Here is a 23527-nt window from a genome sequence, read left to right as displayed (position 1 = left end):
CCAAGAAAAATGATGTTTCTAAACGACGTTTACATTAATTATATGTAATTATCATAGGGCGCACCAGAACTGATGCGATCTTAGGAGTGAAAATACGTAATATCTGACTCGATTTCCTCCATCGCAAATGACCGTGCCTACGAACCAAAAATAGTCATATCTGTTTCCCTACAAATGTAAAACATTTAATTAATACGTGAAATTACGTCAACATACTAAAGACAGACGTGTTTTAATTAATTTTACTCTGAATACACAATCCAATTCCTATACCCAGAGGTTAAACGGGATAGGATCTCACGGTGTTTTGCCGACACATATAATGAACTACACCGCGGTACATTTTAATTGAAATGAACTTTGAAAGTATTTATTCATTTTTCGCCGCACCTAAACTGAAAACGACGAACTTCACAAACGGGATATAACGGACTTTTGTATATGTATTCATGTGTGCAACCTAATTCCTGAGCATGGTAAAACACATATTTAGTTGCCATATGTCAAGTTATTAATTTGGATATTTATTGTTTTATTAAATACGACCTAGAAATCACGTTTTTACTTTGTTGTCTGTTTTATGTATGGTAAAATATCCCAATTCTCCTTGTTTCGACAGTCTAACTATTTGTCCTGAAACTTTTACAAATTTTCTCTTATGTGTATTGTACTATTTATTCTTTAGAAACACCTGATATTATACACATAAGAGTGGCGCCCATAATTATAATAATACAGACGTTTCAGTGGAGCGACCGATCAGCTGATCGATATAGAGCTAGGTGCAGAACTATACTGTGGCATAGAGCTAGATGCAGAGATACCAAAAAAACAACATAACACAATATGTAATATTATTATGTTTATATATATATTTATTCATCTGTTGTTTTTGCACACCTTACACAACTGTGTTAGGTTGAGACACTATATACACTTGCTGTATTACAGAAAGTGACAACCCAAGTGGAGCCTAAGTAAAGTTCCTCCACAATGTCCAACATTCCAAAGGGTAAGAAATGTGCCAACACAGGTTGTCGGAATGCGAGGAACCATTCACGGGGCATATCAATGTTGCGTTTTCCAGTGAAAGACAAAGACCGGTAAGTTTTGAATTATACTTTCGTTTCACTATATCAGTTATATGCCGAGTGAAAAAAGGTGAGTATGCGATATATGTCCTAAATTTTTTAATAAGTTTTAATTTCCCTGAAAAATAATTTAGGGCTTAGTTTTGACTACAACCGACCACACTAAATAATTTTCAGTGTAAATTATAATAAAAAGTAAAGTTTTACCTTATTATTCCCCACATCGTCGGTTTTACAACAGATGCATTTGTTTAGGCAAGTGTCTAAACATTAATTTAGGAATAGACTACTTAAATTGGTTAGTAAATCAAATAAATATTGAATTATTTGTTATTATGTATGATATTTACATGAAATTTTTTTTATTACTTTACAATATTTTAATGTCAGTAGATTAATGGCACTCTCAAAGAAGACTGTGAGGTAAAGTGCTTTTATTTTCCAGAGTACATACTTTGTAAGAGAATTTATCAGCATAAAAATAAAAACAAAAACACTGGGAAAATCTAGTCCACACAAACATACGAGTATATAGAATTTGGTTTTTAAAACGTAGTTAAATCTTTTTAAAATCCATTGAATACTGCCTTTACTACCTAAGTCATAAGCAACTTTTCTTTAAATTAAAACATTTATTATATAACACATTTATTTCAATATTCTATGATGTAGGGTAGCCTACTCATTTAAACTCGAGGTGTTACAACACTATTCTTTGTGTTCAAAAAATTGAATTGATTTTTGTATGGGGCACAAATAGAATGAATTTTAAGAAAAATGTTTTTTTCATTTTAGATGTTTCGAGTAGATTTTGAGGAGTGGAAACAACAAGCTTTTGGAACTCCCAGATAGTTTATTAACACATTATATGTTCTGATCATTTCGATACCAATCAATTCAAAAATGAACTGAAGAACTCTTTAAACTATTTTGCAATTCCGAATATGCACAATCCCAGTACAGAAAAAAACTATAGAGATCAAGAAACAATGAAGATTACTGAACATGACGACGCAACACAAAAACGTAGCCCTTCCAAATGTCATAAATAAGAATTTGTTTTGAATAAATCCCAAATATGTGATATTTTTTCCAACGAAATAGAAATAGCAGCATCACTCAGTACTAGTGATCCTACCACACTGCCAAGCAATAATGATACACCGAGGAACATACGACTTAAGGCCAAGCTTCGTAAGAAAGTATTGATGCTTAAAAGTAAACGGAGCCAACTCCAGTTTGTAAAAAATAAATCGAAAAAATTATCTGTATGTGACTTACTTTTACAGCTCAACGAACATGTTTCCGGCCCCCATTTACTTTATTAAAAATGCAAATAGACCACAAAAAAAGAGTTCCTTGGGAAAAAGACGAAAAAGAATTTGCGATGTCAATTTTTTACAGGTCACCTTCACTCTATCGGTCATGGATAAAACAAGGGTTCAAACTTCCTAGCGAAAAAACTGTAAGAAAGTGGATCAATGTAATGAATCTTGCACCTGGCATCACTCATGAGGTGACAGCAAAGTTGAGAGCTAAAGTAAATTCCATGTCACGGCACGAAAAAGAATGTGTACTGATGTTCGACGAAATGGCTATCAAAAAGCGGCTCACGTATAACACAAAAAACGACGAGGAAGAGGGAAGACAAGATCTTGGTGAATTAGGACGAAGCAAAATACTTGCTTCGCAGTCTCTGGTGTTCATGTTAAGAGGCTTTCTATGTTCATGGAAAATGCCATTTTCTTATTATTTGTCTTCTGGAACCGTCAAATATTTTGATTTCATGATTTTAATGGATTTAGTCTTAGAATCATTAATAAATGTAGGTTTGAAAGTACGTGCCATAGTTTGCGACCAGGGTACTTCAAACCAAAAAGTTATTAAAAATCTTGATGTTTGTGAAGAAAACCCCTTCTTTATGTTCAGAGAACATAAGATATTTGTTGTTTACGATGCTCCTCACCTGTTAAAATGTATGCGAAATAATCTAATGGCGAATGACTTTTTAATCGACGCACAGATAATAACATGGAGAGCCATTACAAATTTGGCTTGCAGTGACTCCCGAAATAAACTTGCCAGGGCAATAGCAAAACTAAATGTGAGCGTCATGTCAGACCCAACTCTTTCGAAAAAATGAGTGTCAAGTTAGCTGCACAAATATTCAGCCATTCAGTTTATGCAGCACTTATGGCATATGCCACTGCAGACAGTAACTGCAAGAACCGTGAAGAAACTGTAGCGACTGCAAAATTTGTAGAAAATATGAACAACCTTTTCGACAATTTAAATAGCAAATCAAGCACCGATCCAAACCCACACCGTCAACCAATATCGTGCACAAATACCCTTGTTATAAATAACATGGAGCAAGACATAGCTTAGTTACGTCGATGGACAATGAGAAGTAAAAAAAAAAATATCTCCCTCTGACATTTAAAAATTTACGCCTTACATTAAGGAGAATTTTGATGCTCTGGGAGGATCTCAGAAAGGAAGGAGTTCATTTTCTTCTTACTTCAAGGCTTCAACAAGATCCCTTGGAAAATTTATTTTCTGTACTGCGACAACGGTGTGGTTATGGACGCAATCCTTCTGCACAGCAGTTCCGATAGAGTTTACAACATAACATGTCGGTAAGGTTATCCATTCCACCCCAGTAGCGTCCAACATTCACACTGAAGTTACGACCTTTCAACTAGAAATTTTTTGTAAATATTACGAAGCCCATTGTTTTAAGAAACATCTCACCTCCCTGATCGAGAATTTTATAAAAGAGTGTACCAGTACTGCCTTCCCAACGTGGTTTGACACGTGCCGTGACCACAAAGATTTTCTATTGCGGACTTTAGTGCGCTGTCAAATATTTAATGAGGTAAAGTTGATCTCCAGACAAGAACGTGACACTAAACGAAAAAGAAGCTACATGAAGAAAAATTCAAAACTTAAAATGATTAAACACCAATGATGCAACAATGTCAACCATTTCACGGAGTGTTCAACTTAAAACTGCAATTCAATGCGATTTGCGTCATCTCTAAGAGTCTAGCACAAACACCATACATCGTTTTTCAAATCATGATCACACCAGTGATGGTAAAGTTTTCATTATACTTCCGTAAAGAACACTTAACAGGTTTAACGTACCACAAAATTAATTTAGAAATATTTTCTCGTAGTGTTATTATTTCTTGTGAAGTATATTTTATTTGTATTCAGTGAATTGTTTTCATTATTCGTTTAAAATTTTAAATACCTAGTTATATGTTTTGTCTACTTGGTCAATTTTTGTTTTTAATTATACGAAGTTTGACTGTATTATAAATTTTACAGTACTGTATATATTTATCAGCTTTGTGTAATTAGAAAAAAATGTGAACATATTCCATTGAAGATGTGGGGCCTAGTTAACTCTCTTAAAGATTTCCATTCATTCACTTAATCAAAGATATTAAATATAATATTTTCTCAAACACCACTACATGGCACGGTGAATGTTTTTATCGTTAAGAATGAATGGAAGTAATAAGTTACCTACTTCTAAAGAAGAATTTTACATTCTAATTTTATGATGTAAATAACCTTTGAAATTTATATTGTACTTAGTTTTCTCTGATAATGTGTATATGCGAGTTACAATTTACTTTTTAGTTGTTTAGTTATATTGAAATTTCTTGTGCATATACATAAAATATAATTTAAAGACAGCTGTGGTATATTGAAAATCTCACAGGAAAATTATGCAACAATGCACTATGATTTATAAACATGAAAAATCCACTATTTTTTTTTTACTACATCCTGAAATTCTTTTTCTTAAGGGACGAAAGATTGATAATGTGGTTTTAATAAATTTAATAAATCTTCGGATTAAAACAAATTTACTTTAAGATATTGGCAAGGAAAATCAACATACCTTAAACAACCTTCTCTTATTCAACGTTATCTATTAAGTAGTAAAAGGGGTAGATATTATTTTTAAAATAAAAAAAATGGAACCCACTAAATCAGTATTGGCAAGATATATATGTATAAATTCAATATTAAAATACGCATATTAAATTTTTTTTGTATTTAACTTTTTTCGGTAATACAAATTTCGGATGATATTGGTTTAATTGGTTTACGTATATTGCTATATTTTCTAAATCATATAGAAAAGGGAAAAGAGTACATCAGTGAAAATTCAAAAATTTAGTTTAAGTAATACTAGCCATAACAAAAAATCAATATGCGAGATAAGAAATTTGGTAACTGCTCTACATTTCAAATAAAAATGCATTGGTTTCATGAATACTGAAATGTATGCGTATGTTATTATCCTAAGCATGACTATAACTAAAAAAAAAATTACAGTAATTTAAAACGATGGCAAAGTCTTAACATACAATAAGTGCGCGAGTCTTAGTTTATTTTTTAATTGGCTTCTTCGTCAGATGGAAAAGAGTTAAGATTTCATCAAGGTAAAATATATTCTCAAAGTCACTAAACCGGGAGATAGAAAATAAGGTAGGTACTTAATTTTAAATGAAAGTTAAAATAGGCTTACGATAAACCAATTAAAAATAAGTCATAAAAATATTTTTATTTATTAAATATTTTCTATACTTGACAGTTGTTTGTGTATATTTCTTCAAAAATATTTGGAATTTAATACATACTTTTCTTAAAATGGTAGAATATCAGCAATACCCGGAAATTACGTGAGCAAAGCCGCGGGTTATTATTAGGGCCATGATAATTTCGCGAAAAGATCCCGAGAGTAGCTGGAAGTTAAAACACTGTAGCATCGTCTGTGTTTCGTGATTGGGTGAGTTACTTTGAGGTGCATGTCGATTGTTACAACAACCAATCACACTAATTCAGTGTGGAAGCAAACTCGTCCTTAGTGGCTCGTGCAAACAAGGCAACGACTTCTCTCACAGACGGCCGCCAATCACAAGGAAGAAACCGCTGGTGTGGGTATACCTTGTTGCAGTCTAGTAGGCGTTCAGATTTTTTCGCGAAAATTTCCTGCCCCTAGTTATTAGATACACTTTTATTATAAAATAAAAACAATAATACATTTGTAGTTCACGAATGTGATATTTTGTTTATTGCTTCACAACATTCATTTGCCAGTCACAAATTCCATCGTACCACTTGTCAGAAATGTCACCAAAAATGAGAGATTGATTTTTTTTGACGAATTTCAATTACGAGGAAACCTTTCGCAAGAATTTTTTCTTCGCAGTAGTCACTGGGACACCATTAATTTAAATTCACTAAGATAATAAAATTGTATGTATAATGATTTGTTTTTGTATATTTATATAAATTCTCAACCACTTTTTAATGATTTTCATGTGAATAAAAACTTGTAAAGCAAGTTAATTAACTGTGAACTGTGTCATATAATACTTATGATTAGATGGAAATACAAACTTTTCATCCGTAATATACGATGATAAAAAATTATTTATTATTGCAAAATAATATTCATTGTTCAAATGAAAATTTAAATAGATTATACATACATGTTTCCTGCCTAATTAATGGTTTTTTACATAATAATTTTTAGTATAAAATCCTTTTTCTCTTGTGTTAAAATGGGTTGCTAAAATGAGGAATTATAAATATATCTCTTACTAAGTCCGTGCACAGATTTACACAAAACAGCAATGTAGATAATATTTTTTTTTGTAGTTTCTAATTTTCTGCCCTGAATAACATGAATTTGTTTGAATTAATACCAAAGAGAATTTTTGGAACAACTTAAATTGATTTCATAAATAAATCTTTATTTTATATTAAAAATCCACAAACTGTTTTTAAAATATAATATTTATCACGCCAGATGGAATAATAAGCAAAAAAATAGCTCTAAATGTTGTCTGTGTTTAAAGAATTGTATTATATTTCATGGAAATAATAATTACCTTTCGGTTATTAAAAGAAAATATATTTGTATTCAAAATACTTGCGCATCGTTTTTACGAGCATAACTTGTGTATCTAACCTCAAAGCAAAGAATATAAAGAGTGGAAACTTAATGCTATAACAAACACTCTTATTTTCTTTGGATATCCGGGAAATGTGCGTTATTTATAAGCAAATTAACATAGTAAATCGTTAACTTTTCAGATCTATGTTGGCAAAATTGATTTTTTATGGTCATTCGTTACTGGGAGTATTCACCATATAACGTTTAAGATTATTTATTTTGAATTACGAAACAACCTAAACATTATGTAAAAATGCTTCATATTATGTTTAAAAAATTATAAACTGCATAGCCACAAAGTATAACATCATAACATTAGTTTCAGTTACTAATAACAACACGTGCACGCGTTTGAACAGTCATCGCAGCCATAGTTGTTTCATAGCTACCAAAATCATTCAACGTTGTCAAAATTTATTTCAAATTATGTTTTGCCATTTTACTTAATTTGCCACTCCGTTAACACAACATTTTATAAATTCTGAACTACGAATGTCAGAATTTTTTTTTACGTTATTACGTTTAAGAAATTTCTGTAGTTTCCTTTTAATTAAAACTTAATTTTTGATGTTGGCATCTTTTAGCCGCACATTTTTTTTCGGTGGCCGTACTCCTCCAATTCAGTTGCGCCCGCCCGTAACTAAGCGCTCGGATTTCAACAAAAGGCACCGCCTCTCTTAATATACAAAAAATATGGCACAAAGCGCCTCAAGCTTTTTTTCTCATTTATACTAGTATTGCTTATATACTATTGTCATAAATTAAATTTTAAAATTATTTTTAACTTTTTAGTTTGATAATCTTTAAAAGCATGTTTCTTTAGTTTTTTAAACTATATTTATTGATGTTCCATACCTCTAATATACGGACAGAGAAAAAACCACTCTAACACATCTTAGTTCAGTTTAACTGTTAACAAATATTTAGGTTAACAGGTCCTATACATATTTCCGAATGTTTTACTGACTGAGTTATACTGGACATTAATTAAATTGATCGCTGATATTTATACTTTTAAACGAAATTTTGAATTTATCATTTTATGTAAACTCTAATGCGTTAAAAAGAGTAACGCAACACTACACACAGGTAGTGATGTCTAGTGCACTGCCCTATGCACATTAGTTAACAAAAAAATAAAATGAAATATTAATTACTGATAAATAATACCTTGATGTCGTGATACAAGTAACACATGCTTATCTGATATTTATCTCAATTAAAATACGAAATAGGAAGATAAAATAATTAACTGATTTTAAGACTGATTTATTACTTACACAGTACAGTGCATTTTGAAGACAAATGGGTCTTAAGAAGCGAAAATCATACTCGATTAAAGGATGGTATGGTGTTCGGTATATTAAGGTTTCCCTCAAAGTAACGGTTTCAGAATGCTTTTAAGATATTAGTTACATCCCAACATAAGTTTAAAAAATTTCTCTTAAGAGTGTGCTTCGTAGCATTAAAAAATTTGCCTTAATTATTTTGCAAATTTATCATTGTTATGGTGACGATGTCAGGGGTTTTCATAATTTTTTTTAGAAATATAGTACAGTATTAGCAACTACGTTATGAACTGTTATTTTATTCACACAGAGAAAAGAAATACAAAATGCTAAAATTTGGCGTTTGTCTTTTTATATACTATATAGGTTTGTTATTATATGTGTGTTGTAACATGTATAAAAATGTTAAATATATTCAACAATATTTGGTAATTATATATAAAAAAAAACTTTTATGTACGCGACTTGAAACTATGTGAAAGGTTTTCAGTCTATAAAGGCCTATTCTATGATTTTTTTTAAATTATTAATTCTTATGCAAACAATTAATAAAATTGGAAGTTTCTTACATTGTCAGTATATGCATAGCATTACAGTTATTCCAAACAATTCTCTACCAGTGTTTACCTAAGGTTTGCATGTTACCTTGGTTCTTCTACTAATACACGTATATTACAAGAGGTTTGTAATAGATTAAATGAGGTAAGTAAAAATTCGTTTTTATAAACGTTGTGTATAAAATTATAAATTTTGAGATGTATAATAACAAAAAGAAGTGCGTTCCGAAGACATATGTCGGTAGTGTTACCCACTGAAACATTATTCCCACTTCAACTCTCTGTAAAAATAAAAGTATGGGGTTGAATGCGTCAAAATGGGTATATAAATAAAATTTGAGGCTTCTTCCTTATTTCATATGCTAGTGTCCCCCACTTACAATTGCAAACAAAAAATTGTCCTCGATGTTGTAATTTACTCTGCGTAATTACAAAAACTTTTGGCAGTAAATAAGTATATCATTTTTAAAAATGAAAGCATTCATGTTTCGAAAAAAATATTAAAGCGATGTGGGGAAAAATGTTTATAGATACTCCAGTAAAATTTTCAGTTTGATTGTTTTGATAGTTTCGGAGCTGTTGCGAGTTTAGTTTGGAGGATTCTTCGGCCGCGCGAGGCGAGTTTGGCTCTTTTTCATTTTCTTCCAGCGTAGGAAGCCGATACCTGGCTTCACCTCGCATCCTCTGCTGGTCTTCCCTTGTCCTCTCCAGATGTATTACTGTATATTAGCTCCATGAGCGCGACCTTGACAGACCCTTCGTTTCTTCGGTCTCCTCTCGTCATCCCTCTACACCCCATTCTTCCCCCTCCCCACCCGCAGGCTGTGGCCCGCCGGCCGGAGCTCCGCCGGACTACCTGGTTGCGACAAGCGCCGCCCTCAGCGCCACGTCGCGGGGACATTCTTCCCGGCGGCTAGAGTTTTACACGCAGCACTAGAACTGTCACTCCAGAGGGCATGTTTTGAGTCGGATCGTATCAAAAACAAAAGGATATGAAAATATATACATAACTCAATAGTGTTCTGCCAATTATGTTTTCATTTTCATTTAAATTTATTCTTTAAATCGCTCCTGAAGTAGTCCAGCAGTGATCAATGGAAATGGCCAATATTAAACTGTAATTTTGACGATGAAAATTTTTTCTTCTTACTTTTATATGTGCAGAAACCTATTCGTACACTCGTTTCTTGAACTATACTTAAGTTTAACATAATTATGTGTTTTCTAAATAATTCTGGTTTGGAATAAAAATAAATGCATTTAAAATGACATAACTCAGTAAAAAAAAGTTTATTAAAAATATCCTAGGTATATTATGTCTTAAAAAGAAGCATCAAAAATAAATATGTACAGTTAAATTAGTTTTGTCGTAATATTTTCCATGCACCAATCGCCTTAAGAGGCCGTGTCAGTAAATGTTTATTTCCAATTTTCTGATCTAGAAGTTCTCTCTTTTAACAGTGAGATTTAGTGGCTTATTCAACCGAAAAAACTGTAGCCGCAGCGCGTGATAAAGCTACTATACCCTTATCACAGGATTAGTGGGAAGGTTGACAGCTCCAGCGACTCGACGATAAAATGTATCTGGTTCCTCGACAATCTGAGAGGATGACAATTTGACCGGCGGCTCACTAGGAAATTGCGGATGCAGGGATTCAGAATCAAGAAACCGCACATTTACAACTGTAGAATGAGTCGTATCTAAAAATTTTAATACTTTAAACGTATCGGAATACAATTAATCTTCAAACGTGGCAATTATTCTTTATCTGGATGTAAAATTCCTCGAAAAATAATGTTAGTTGACATTAAAAAGTATACGAAATTCATCATTTAACGTTTTAAAAGGATAATAACATAAATTCATATGCTTAGATATTGCATATGCATTACACACAATCTAAATACAATCTCACTTAAGTCAGACTACCTAATTTTTTACAATGCACCATCATACAGTTTAACAGAGGTAGGAGAACCTCTTATCGAGTTTGTTTCAAAGAATTTAAATTTACAAATATTTATATTTATCTTATTACGATATGTATTTTTATGAATACGAATTTACAAAAAAATATTGAATTGATTACATTACACTTTAACATTACACAAGACTAAAACACTAACAAAACTTAATTTTATATATTGCTGTAGCATATTAGAAGACGAAATAACTCACAAGACTAACATTAAGAGGGCTGCATTACAAATTTACTTTACAGAGGATAAAATATCCTTTAAATATATTTCATTACCTCATTGATTACATAATACTGCCGTTGATGTGATCGTAGATATAAAGTATTGAAAAATATATATTCCATTATGTTTATGTAAATATTTAGAAAACGTTATTGCCTATAGATGCTCATTATTTAAATAATAAAGAATCTTTTACTTTTATGTACTGAACAAACAAAATACTTATAAGTTAATAAGAATAAGCTTAGTTGAGTAACATCTTCAATTTGTATTGAATTCAATGTACATATCGAAAATCATGTACAATGAATGCAACTGATTGAATTCAATAAATATTTGATCTTGTGAAACGACCATAATGGTGATGTATATAATTATAGATGCTCACATGCATTTTGAGAGTCCGTATAAAGCCTATTACAATTCTATAAGTATACATTAAAATGCTTTTAAAATATACAAGTGTAATATAATTAAAACTTGTTTAAGTAAGATCATCACCAAAAAAAAATGAAAATCCTTTAACAGTAAGTTATGTTTTATAAGATTTTAACAAAACACACATACCATAAGAGAATATTAATCATGCCACATAATTCAACACAAAATACTCATTCCAGTAGGCGCTACGTAAAAATAACTTCTATTTTTATGCTGATAACTTTGCATTGTTTTATATATATCATTATTTCTAACTTTTAATATTCTCTACACTTTAACTGAAATTCATTATTTACAGAGTCTTAGCAAATGTTGGTCTGTACCACATACAGTTCGTACGATATTTCTACGTGAAACACATACAGTTCATTATTAGTAATTTCAATTATATTTCCATGAACATAATGAAATTAGTTTAAGGCCTAGGTTGTTCACTGTTGAGTACTTCTGAAGTGTTTTCATTGTGAGTTAACATACATACCAAATGCTTTTCTTCCAGTAAAGTTACAAAGAAGACAACAAGATAATATATGTATGTAGTACCATATTTTAAACCCGTATTAAATGAATAATAACTCAATCTCTTTTCTGGACTATTAAGTAATAATTTTTTATTACTGTTATTTGTAACTTAAATAAAATGACAACTAACAAATTAGTAAAATATATAATTACGTGCGATATAGTGTGACATTTTTACTTGGATGGCAAACGAATATAATAAAATGTCTATGACAAATGTTAACTTTACTCATTATTATGGAAAGAAACAAAATGGGCAGATAAGCATATTCTACGCTGACATTTACAAATGCTCAATTTAAAATGAACATTTATTCCCGATGACAAACAAAAAAGTTGTATGGTCGTGAATAATACATTCGTATGGCGTCACATCAGCGAAATATTCCCTTGGAATAAATGTGTGAAGTCTGTGGCACTTATGGAGAAGTAAACCTTCGCTCGAACACGAAAACAAATGAACGAACAGCTTTTTTTTTTTGATGGGATATGCAATCGGAGACCCCTGGGGTGGTTGAAGAGTGTCAGGTCGGTCGCTAGACCGGATTGTAAAAGCTCAGGGGCTGAGGATAGAAAAGGCCTATCTCCAAATTATTAAGTATAAATGTTGTCATGTAATAGTTAAAGACTTGATTACACCCAGGTTTTTAAACCCATCATGATCATGAAGACACTGATCGGAAGGTAATGTGCAATACATTTCAATGGCCTTTTTAGTTTTTGCTAAATAATTATAAATATAAGCAAAATTTCACTGTATCTGGACAAATCAAAATATTGATAATATTATTTTCATCACAGAAATAATATATGATATGATAACTAAATTTGAAAAAAGCGGTTATGTTAAATGTATTGTATACTTTCAGTAGGCAAAATTTCCGGCCCCTACCTCTCATAGACTTTGAGAAAAACTGCCTTTTAAAATAATATTGATATAGATAGGAGCGCAAATTTGTGACACGGCCTCTTAATTGTTCGTTGAGAAGTCCAGCCGTGCAGGAGGTCGTGGTGCCGTGGAAACTGCAGCTGCGCCGTGGCTGCCACGTGTGCACCAGGGTGACTGGCGGTGTCGTGTTGCAGACGACACCGGGGACCACATCATGGTACGCGGCTGCGCGCTGGACAGCGGCACCCTCACCACCGACACAGAGATCATCCGCATGTCGCACTGCGGCGGCTTCTACTTCGATGACAGGTCAGCGACAACACCGCGCCGCCTGCAGTCGTGGCGCCAGTGTCCCAGCGTTCCTCGTGCTATCTCTGGGATGCCGCGCTCTCGTGATTCAGTTTAGATTAATTTTTGCCATTTTTAGAGACCTGTAATAATTCGCGGATTCATTTCGCGATAGGATAGAGTCCAAATACTTTTGACATTATTTTGCTTCAGTGATTTATTGGGTCACAGTTTATCTGAAGGACTCTGGGCCAATGAAAAATCTTTAACAGAAGAATTAGCGAATCACGATCATTCCAGTCAACAGGTGTTACGAGTCGGTAACCAATCAGCAGATGTAATTTGCACGAGTGCATAGAGGATCATGGAGTCTATCCTTTAGGGATTTGAAATCGCGAATTTTACAGGTCTCTAGTCATTTGTAATTATGTTATTAAAAGTAACTTTAATAAGTATAACTGTTAAAAAAAATCGCTTTTGGCAAAGCATACAGACATATGTATAATTCAATGCACATATTTATTTTCGAACTTTCTGGAAACTTCTAGAACATAATTTCTTCAAAATTCAAAATTATTGATGAAAACCCTTTTTGCACGGAAAATATTTCGTATGCTTTAAATTAAATGTATCCGGCATTGAATAACACTGGTAAACAAGGTGAATGTAACACAGATCCGAATAGCATTTTTATGTGTTTACCTTCCTGATAACGAAATAGTTAATAAAATATAGCTATCACGTCCCACTTTTATGTTAACAACATTTATGGTACCATAATATCACATTTTTTTCTCTATTTGAAGCTCGACAGTTGGTAACACTGCAGAAGAGAAAGGGGGCAGTTTGATGTTCTTTGTTTTCTTCTGTCACTGTCAGTGAAGTGCTGCATCTGTGAAGGGAGGTTATGTGTGATTTCATTTAAAGTTTTGTGCGAAAATGGCATCAAAGCAGCGAAGACTTTGTATAAATTCACCAGATAAGTTTTGTTATATTCGTGGACGATATGTATTAAAATCTCAAGGTAGGCATATGAATGAAGATGTAAAACAAGCATTTTTTTTTGTATTTTGGATGCAAAATAGGAGACCAAGATAAACAATGGGTGCCACATAGTAGTTGGGTGAGCTGTCACGTAACACTTATTAAGTGGATGAAGGGTAACCGAAGCAGTATGCCATTTGCTTTCCTATAGTTTGGCGTGAACCAACTAACCACTTTAATGACTGCTACTTTTGCCTTACTAATACTGAAGGTTATTCAAAGAAGAAGAACATTGACCATCCGACTGTACCTTCAGCCATTAAACCTGTTCCTCACGGTGAAGGCCTCCCTTTCCAACTCCACCTTTGAACTGGGAAGATTTGGTAATTCCAGAACTAAATGACAATGAACACTTACATTCGGAAACTGAAGAGTTGTTGGAAAATACCATTGATCCTACATATGTTCCTCCGTCTAGTGAGCCTCACCTTATCAAGCAAAATGAACTAAATGATTTGGCCCGTGACTTAGGTTTATCAAAGCAGCAGTCTGAACTACTAGGTTCAAGATTACAAGATTGGAATCTTTTAGCAAAAGGCACAACTATAACGTCCTTTAGAAAGAGAAATGCTAACTTCTCTGTATTTTTAAAAATTGAGGGGCCTATGTGTATATGTTTCGACATTGTGGGGTTAATGAATGAATTTGGACTAACTCATGTTTCTACAGAGTGGCGACTTTTTATTGACTCCTCTAAGTCTTGCCTCAAGGCTGTTTTACTCCACAATGGAAATAAAAAGCCGTCAATTCCAGTTGCTTACTCTGTTTCAATGAAGGAGACTTATGACAACTTGGGTACAGTTCTAAGGACAATCAAGTATGAAGGTTTTTAAGTGGCAAATTTGTGGTGACTTGAAAGTTATAGCTATATTAATGGGACTTCAGGGTGGCTTTACAAAGTATTGTTGTTTTTTGTGCTTATGGGACAGCAGGGACCAAAAACAGCACTTTGTTAAACAATCATGGCCGCCAAGAACATCTTATACTCCAGGGGAACAAAATGTGTTAAACGATCCTTTGGTTGACCCTAAAAACGTGCTACTTCCTCCTCTGCACATTCAGTTGGGTCTTATGAAGAACTTTGTAAAAGGCATGGACAGAGAGGGACCCGGTTTTAAGTACTTATCGGAACTTTTCCCAAAACTTAGTGAAGCGAAAATAAAAGAAGGTGTTTTCACTGGACCGGACATCAGGAAGGTCATACGTGATGCTGAATTTGAAAAAAAGCTAAAGAAAAAAGAATTGGCAGCTTGGAAAGCATTTGTGAAGGTGGTAAAATGATTTCTTGGCAACAACAGAGAAGATAACTACAAGAGTTTAGTTCTTAACCTTTTGAATACATACAGAGCTATGGGTTGCCGAATGTCCCTTAAAATTCACTTCCTTCACTCGCATATCAACTTTTTCCCGGAGAATCTTGGAGCTATAAGCGATGAACAAGGCGAGAGATTCCACCAGGATATAGCAACTATTGAAACGAGATACCAAGGCCGCTGGGATCCTGCAATGCTCGGAGATTACTGTTGGTTTTTGAAGAAGGAAGATGCCACTCCACATAAAAGAAAAAATGAAAAAAAAAACCATGAACAAACTGTATATATATGTATATATTTCAAGATGCTCATAGGTAAAATAATGTGTTTAAGTTGTTTGAAAGAGAAAAAAATTAATGTGTACAATTACATTACTAATTTTTGTTTTTATAATAAGACTGTGGCGTTATTTTTCCTATATTTACCACTCTATTGCCAGTGTCTCTATAACAAAAAAAACCCAGACGTGGTAGATGTTTTTTAGTGTTTTTTTCGGATTCAGCAGGTAAAAGTACATAGGAATAAGTAAAAAGTATTCATGTTACATAAAAAATTTTGTTTTGTAGACTACTGTAATTAGAGCGAACTATAAACTACTATGCCCACTAGAAGAGTTTTGAATTTTTTTTGCCCTTCAAACGCTATATATTTTTTTTCATTTGCACTTATAAGTGGTTGTTTCAACATTTTTTTTGGCCCAAGGTTTTTAAATAATATTATGACGGTTTAACTATAGGTTTGTTCAAATTGTATGATCTACGAAGTAAAACGTATTTTTCTATATCAACTTTTTCTGGTTTTTAAACCATTTGCCGTAATATTTCGTATCATCAAAAAATTAATTTAGCCAAAATTTTTATTAATGCTTAGGATATTTACAACTAATTTAAATTGAATTGAGAGTACACATTCTAAGGGAATAAAATGTTTTGTTTCTCCTTCAAATCTTGTTATTTCGACCCCTTGCAGTAACACTTGGGGGTATTATAATTATTTTTGATAAAAGTTTTTAATAATATTTATAATGTTTAAAATATATACGAACGGATTATATATTTTACATGGTACGGATTTTTAGACTTTTTTCTAATACTTGAATTTATTTTTTTACAATCCCTTGTAGTAATGGTTGGTCCTATTAAAATTTTTCTCTCGTGAGAAAATTATTTTAGATAGTATAAATGAAATTTAAAATAAATTATAATAGATTTTAAATATTAGCTAATAAGAGTTTTGATTTTTTTCCCATTAAACCTTTGTTTTTAACTTTTGCAGCAATGGTGGATGTATCAAAAATTATTTCACCTAGAAATTTTAGATAATGTTAATAAGGTTTATAAACGATTTGAACAGATTTTATGGTGTGTCCTTTAAGGATTATGTTTCACAGTCCCTGTGTTTCCGACCAATTGCAGTAATGGTTGGTCTCATAAAATAATAATTATATAAAAATCAATCAATGTATAATATCTTTATAATGATACGATATTTGCCATATAAAGAGAGTTATTACGATTGTTCAGATAAAAAAATATATTTTCTACTTCTTTTGTTGAGTTTTACTCTTTAAAAAACTTGACCGAGGATTCTAGAGGCGAGGCAACGTGGCAGGCCTGTCCAAGAGAGCCTCCACCTCCCGGAAAGGTAGCGCCCGTCAACAAGCTACATGGTTATACGCTCAGAACAGCGCCTCTCCGTGCCCCTTAAGGGTTCGGAACGTTTCCAAAACCCTGTCTGCGTGTAGAAGCGTAACTGTATAACCACTGTTCTCTGACCTTCGCGTGTAAAGTCGACCCGAATGACGCGACAGTTCGAAGGGCTGTGAGATCTTTCCAGAACAGAGTTGAGGGGTAGTTTGTAAATGGCGAGTTTGACCGGCGGGGAGAGGGCAGTGAACGGAAGAGGGTGAGGGACCACTTGGTGAGCGATAACGGGCGACGAGGAAACGGACTTCGTGTGCGAAGACTGGTGCAGCGGGGACCGAAGCATCCTGGTGTGTGGCGGACGAGTGAGCAGTGCGAGACAGTGCGTGGAGACAGAGGTTCGTGGTAAGAGGCGAGCTGTAGAGAGAGTCACTGTCGAGCCGAGTTTCAATGGTGAGAGTGAATTGCGGACTTAATGTAAGAGTGGTTAATTTGTGGACAGATATTTCAGGTGTTATTTAATTAATAGTGAATTATTCGTAATTAAATAAATTATTATCTGATTAATAGGAATACCTTTTCGGACTTTTTTTCCTATTCGTAAAATTAGTTTGGTATTTTTTTTCTAAAGTACTTCATTTACATCGCGTAGTGCTAATAATATTGCAAAACTAAATATACATTTTTTTCTTAGAAAAAATATTACACAGTTAATATAAGGAAAGATTATTGAAAATTAGTAAAATAATGTGTTTGATCCATTATGATGTAAGTAGTTTGTTTTGGTTACTTCTGCGCATTAACCCAGGATGAGTCCCGGTGTAAGGGGTTCGCCATCTTGGATCGTGAAGTTACTTTCGCTAAATTGGATAACTTCGGTCCCGATACTTGACCCTGAACTTCAAAATAGATATAACTTGATAATGATAATACATTGTGTCAAAATTTACCATTTTCTAAAGAATAGTTTCCATTCTGAGAAAAAATTTCCCACCAAAAAATTTAAAAAATTCATAATAACCCAAAATGTTATTTTTATATTCCACTAAGCATTTTAATGTTCTCCAACGAGTTTTAAGACTTCCCAAAGAGACTTAATATGTATTAAAGTTACTTATTATTCCAAAAAATAAAAAATTCAAACATGACTATCACATATTAATAAAAATTAAAATGTATCCACAATTTAAATAAACTGCGTACGACAGCGAGATTTTCCTAGGTTCAAGCCTAGGCAACACAACGTATTATATTTCAAATACATATTTTAAATATGTAGGTTGCAAAAATTATATATATAATCAAAACTAGTATCTAAAGAAATACGTACCAAACTATTTAGTTCTTGGTTCGTTTTTCGATGTATGCACCTATTGGACCAATTTCAACTCGTCTTTCATCCATGATGTACTCAGGTGTAGGTACTGACCTCCATTACTACTTCCAAGCACATATTACTCCAATCAATGTAATATCAGGTTTTTTATGAAGCTCCTACGACACCTTGTTCCCAGCCACTATTTCTAATTTTGTTGCAAATATTTTATTAAGAGTAATAAATAACTCTGTTCATTTGGCTTCCTATAAAACCTCTGTAAATTTGTTTTAATAACCTATTTTTTATACGACGTTATTTTACTGAGTGTCTTGCTAAAATGAGTTACACCGCAACCTCGAAGATTATGCCTTTATTATTTTCTCTTCTTTTTATCGAACTTATGTAAATAATTCTTAATTTACTTAACTTTTACTGCTCTTTTCAGATGCTTCAGATTCACTGTGCGCAATTTTAGTTTCGATCCCCGTGTAAGACATATTGTGGTCCTATCAAAAGTACCTATATGGTTAAAATAAGTTTTGTTACGAAGCCGTCCTCTGATTTACTCTGTGTTTTAAAAGGGAGGTGTTAAATAGCACATAAATAACTTGTGAATGAGCTCGAAGAGGTGAAGCACAAAAGTGTTGTTTAGTTTTCATGTTTATTTATTCATTCTATTTATTACAAATATACAATTATTTTTCGGGCCCAAGAAGTGTTAGTTCAAGGAAAGATAGAAGTTTACTATCTAAATCTTATCCATGACTTTCGTACTTTTTACTCATTTAAACAGAAAAAAAGGCTTTGATAGCCTACATTCAACCTCTAATTAATCGATGAATTAATGGACGTTAAGTAGTAGTAATGTGGTGGTTCGGACCCTTCCCGAATCTTGTAAGTTTCGTCTTCTCAATTTTTTTAATTTTTTTTTTAAAGTGTAAAAACTTAGTTAGTATTAGAAACTTTTATTCGACCAGAACTAAATTTTTTCTGGGTCTCAAACTCAACACGGCCCCTGTACCCGTGTATGTTGCAGGTACGTGCGGGGCTGCCTGCAGAGCTGTGACGACGCCGACGCGTGCAACGGGACGCCGCGGCGAGTGACGGGCGTGTATTCCGCCGTCCTCGCGGGCACGCTGTACCTGCACGGTGCGCGCCTCACGGCCAGATAATGACAGCGCCGCGGCGCCGGCTGGCTGAGGCCCCGCCCCCACGACCGTCCGCCCGCAGCGCGCGCTGCCATCTGCCGGCGGGAAGTCCACTTACCAGCCGCCCGCGCGTGACGCGTGCTGCCATCTGCCGGCAAGAAGTCCACTTACCAGCCGCCCGCGTGCAACGCGTGCTGCCACCCGACGGCAAAAAGTTCAACCATCAGCCGCCCGAGCGCGACGCGTGCTGCCACCCGACGGCGAAAAGTTCAACCATCAGCCGCCTGCACACGAAGCGTGCTGCCACCCGACGGCGAGAAGTCCAACCACCAGTCACGAGCTCGGGCCGCGTGCTGCTACCTATTTTTATAAAAGTTACTTCACCAGTCATTGTGCGCGGCGAATGCAGGTACTATGCGAGTTAAATATATTACTACGCCGCAACGCCGCGTATGCGTAGTGTAGAGAGTCGAGTCTACACTGTAACCACTCAAAAGCTGCCATATTGAATACACCGACTGCATCAGTTTCTACGCGTGCTGCCATCTCTCGGCGAAAGGTTTCCTGCCTTCTGTAAACAAAAAAAAAAAAGTCGTGTGCTGCTATCTACTGATGAAACTATTAAACACTGCAAAAAAAAAAATTGCGTATAGGCTGCTTATGTAGGTACGAGCGTTAGAATTTATATTTATTTGGCGTAGTAATTAGTGCAAATAATTAATAGAACAATAATAAAAGGAAGAGTGTTATTATAGATACGGTTGGTACAGTTTAAATTCCAAACACATTAAAAAAAAACCTCAGTTTTCAATATTAATGTATAAAATAAATTATTATTATTTTTTTAAATAATAGAGACAAATTTCAATTACTAATGAAAATACTTACAAATGCTGGAAGTTTATTCTAATTTGTTGATTTTGATAATTTATTTGAAACATGACCTCACTTACATAATTACACTTGAAAATAAAACACTTTAAAAAGTTGATAAACCAATTTCTATTATTAATATTTACAATAAACATATGTTTTAAATTAGGAATAAGGAGCAGTTCTCAAAATCAATCACTAAATTAAAAGATTTAAAAACACATAAAATTTTTATTTGTAAGTAATTTTTCATCGTGTAAATTTTTGTTTAATGCTCCGCGCGAATCGTTAAAATTCATGCTCATCTTTTTTGCACGTATAAAAGTATAACCTAACCTCACTTATATTAGTATCCACACTTTAAAAAGTTTATAAACAGAATTTCTATCATTAACATTCAAAATAAATAAATGTTTTAATGATATGAACCAGGAATCAATATCAATCACTAAAATGCAAGATTTGATAGCATATAAAGAATTTTTATTTGTATGTAGCCTTTTTTTCATCCGTGAAAATTTCGTTGCGCAGTGCGCACGCATCGTAAAAATTCAGCTCATTATTTTTTCCATAACGCGTTTAATAATAGGTTATGTTAGAATTGACTAAAAATTTATGGTGATTCATATAATTGATTATATATATTTGATTACAGTTTATTTATATGAAAACTTGTTCATAATTATATTTAAACTTTATAGATAAACGCCAATTTTTAAAATTTATTACAAGTCATCTACACGTGAACTGTTTCGTCGACTGTTTATAAAGTGAAGTGAAAAGTTAATTTGGTTTTCATTGCTTATTACAACAACAATTTCGGCAATAAAGATTAATTATTCTTGCATTTAAAAAATTTGATTACTAGTATAATTTCAAGTATTTATTCTTTTATTATTAAAATAAATATGATTCAATTTTATTCATAAAAGTATGCAATATTTTCATCAATGTTCTGTTATGACGTTGTCACGTTAAACTATCGTCCGTAAACCGACTTTACAGACAACCAATTTTTTTCTTAGACGTATTAATTTACAAAATGAATCAAAAAATAATTTCTTAGTTCTACAATAAAGATAATATTTTAATTGATATTCGTTTTATTCGTCATGTTAACATTTTAATATATATTTGTTCAAGTAATGGTTAACATATTAGAACATAGCATCATTTCAAAAAAATATTTTCAAATTAAATGAAGTATATATTTTCGTTGGAAAATTATACAGAGATAACATTAACTTAATGTTGCTGTTGCAAGCAACATTTTGCCCAATATTTCCTAGCAAACAATAGTCGTTAAAAAGTTATCGTATAAAAATACCAATACGTACTTTAAATATTTTCACATAAACCCCAGTATAATAATTACCGAGTTAATACGTTGTGACATTATAATACAAACCTATAAAATGCAACTTATAATAAAGACCCTAAGTTCTCTACTGAAGGAAACAACAAATATTAAACACCAAATATGTTGAATAAATAATTTGGGAACATTTTTTGTAGATTTTACACAAACAAAAACTAAATTATTATCTTGTGATGCCTATTTATAAATTTAATTAAATATTCTTATATATATATATATATATATATATATATATATAAGCATGGGTGAAAGTAGTGTTTTTTAAAATTAGTCAATATCAATTGTAAAGCTACCAACCATTATTTTTACCATAGGAAGTAATTACTTGGAAAAATGGATATTAGCTGCGTCAACCAATAATTAAAAAAAAATTTGTATGTTTTACATTTCATTAATTTTGGTCAAACACATTATTATAGAATAATTCCTTTATTTTTACTTTCTAACATCTTAATAACATAAATCTACATAGTTAAAGAACTGTTTTTCATGTATCAGTGTTAATAATTTTTTAATATCTTTAATTATCAATAGTTAAAATATTTTTCTAATTATAAGTGTTCGAATTTTAACTGTTGATAAAAAAAACTAACTCGACATTTTCGTGCCCCTATAATTCCAACACAACTTATTTTCAACCTTACCAATAATGTCACATAACACGTGAATAGAAAAGTGAAGCGAAAAAAAAAAATTGCAACTTGGTTCGTGTAGCCGACTGCTGGAGATAGTTGACCTGTGTTTCTGCCCGACGTGTCTTTAAGGGCACAACAGCACGTGTAACAAATACCTCGTCATCTCTACGCGCAAAACTTTGAACGTGCGTGCATTCGGTTCATTGCTTGTCGCGTATAGTTAGGTATTTAAGACCAGGGGCAGTTACCAAGGGAATGAATGGGTGATGGCAAGTGTTCAAAATTTTCGAACTATTCATAAATTTAAGAATTATATAAGAACTTGTACTTTTTTTTAATGGTAGAATGCTCCACCTAGTCTATATTAAAACCATTTTTAGCTCTAAATTGCAGTTTTGATAACGTTTTTCAAGCGTCGAGTAAGAAACTATTATTTCGCGGATTAATTTCAATCTAGGCTTGAATCAATATTGCCTGTATCTAGATCAAGCACGTTTACAGCGCTCATTGGTCGAAAGCAAGGTCACGTTCTTGGGTAGGTTACACGTGATTGGGCAACAACTTCTCTTTGTTTGTAACTGGCTCAGGGTCGTCAGGACGTATATAGAGCTCTGTAGTCCAATCACCGACGTGTTTCAAGTCTGCATAATCGTGGGTCAAACATTAACTATGCGATCCGAATTAATTAATCACTTCTATATTGTTTTAATGAAAATATTTTTTTTAAACTACACTGTCAAAGTGGGATTTCATATATGTTATTAAATTTTAGAACTTCATTTTCTCTAAGAATGTTGAGAATTCATAAATTTTTCAAATATTGATTTTTGTTAATGGTGAGATGATGTAAGAAAAAACTTCATTTTAGAGCAAGCTATTAAATCAGACATCAGTGATTTTACTTGTAACC

At 32.9% G+C, this 23527-nt stretch overlaps 2 protein-coding genes across 2 annotated transcripts in view; both read left to right on the top strand.

The window, feature by feature from the left end:
- The window catches only part of LOC134535633 (uncharacterized), a 527534-nt gene extending 506998 nt beyond the window's left edge, over window positions 1-20536 (top strand). Inside the window, exons 5-6 of the mRNA XM_063374810.1 lie at window positions 13172-13286; window positions 19620-20536. Of these exons, the coding sequence (XP_063230880.1) occupies window positions 13172-13286; window positions 19620-19755 (251 nt within the window). The 3' untranslated portion in view covers window positions 19756-20536. The remainder of the gene's footprint in view (window positions 1-13171; window positions 13287-19619) is intronic.
- Window positions 19755-23527, top strand: part of LOC134536301 (cysteine sulfinic acid decarboxylase-like) — an 83366-nt gene continuing 79593 nt past the window's right edge. Inside the window, exon 1 of the mRNA XM_063376053.1 lies at window positions 19755-20140. Coding sequence (XP_063232123.1) covers window positions 19755-20140 — 386 coding nt within the window. The remainder of the gene's footprint in view (window positions 20141-23527) is intronic.

This window comes from Bacillus rossius, chromosome 10 (genome assembly GCF_032445375.1).
Source record: "Bacillus rossius redtenbacheri isolate Brsri chromosome 10, Brsri_v3, whole genome shotgun sequence".
Lineage (NCBI taxonomy): Eukaryota > Metazoa > Arthropoda > Insecta > Phasmatodea > Bacillidae > Bacillus > Bacillus rossius.
Note: the sequence above shows the minus strand (reverse complement) of the source record. Positions and strands in the feature narration are given on the sequence as shown.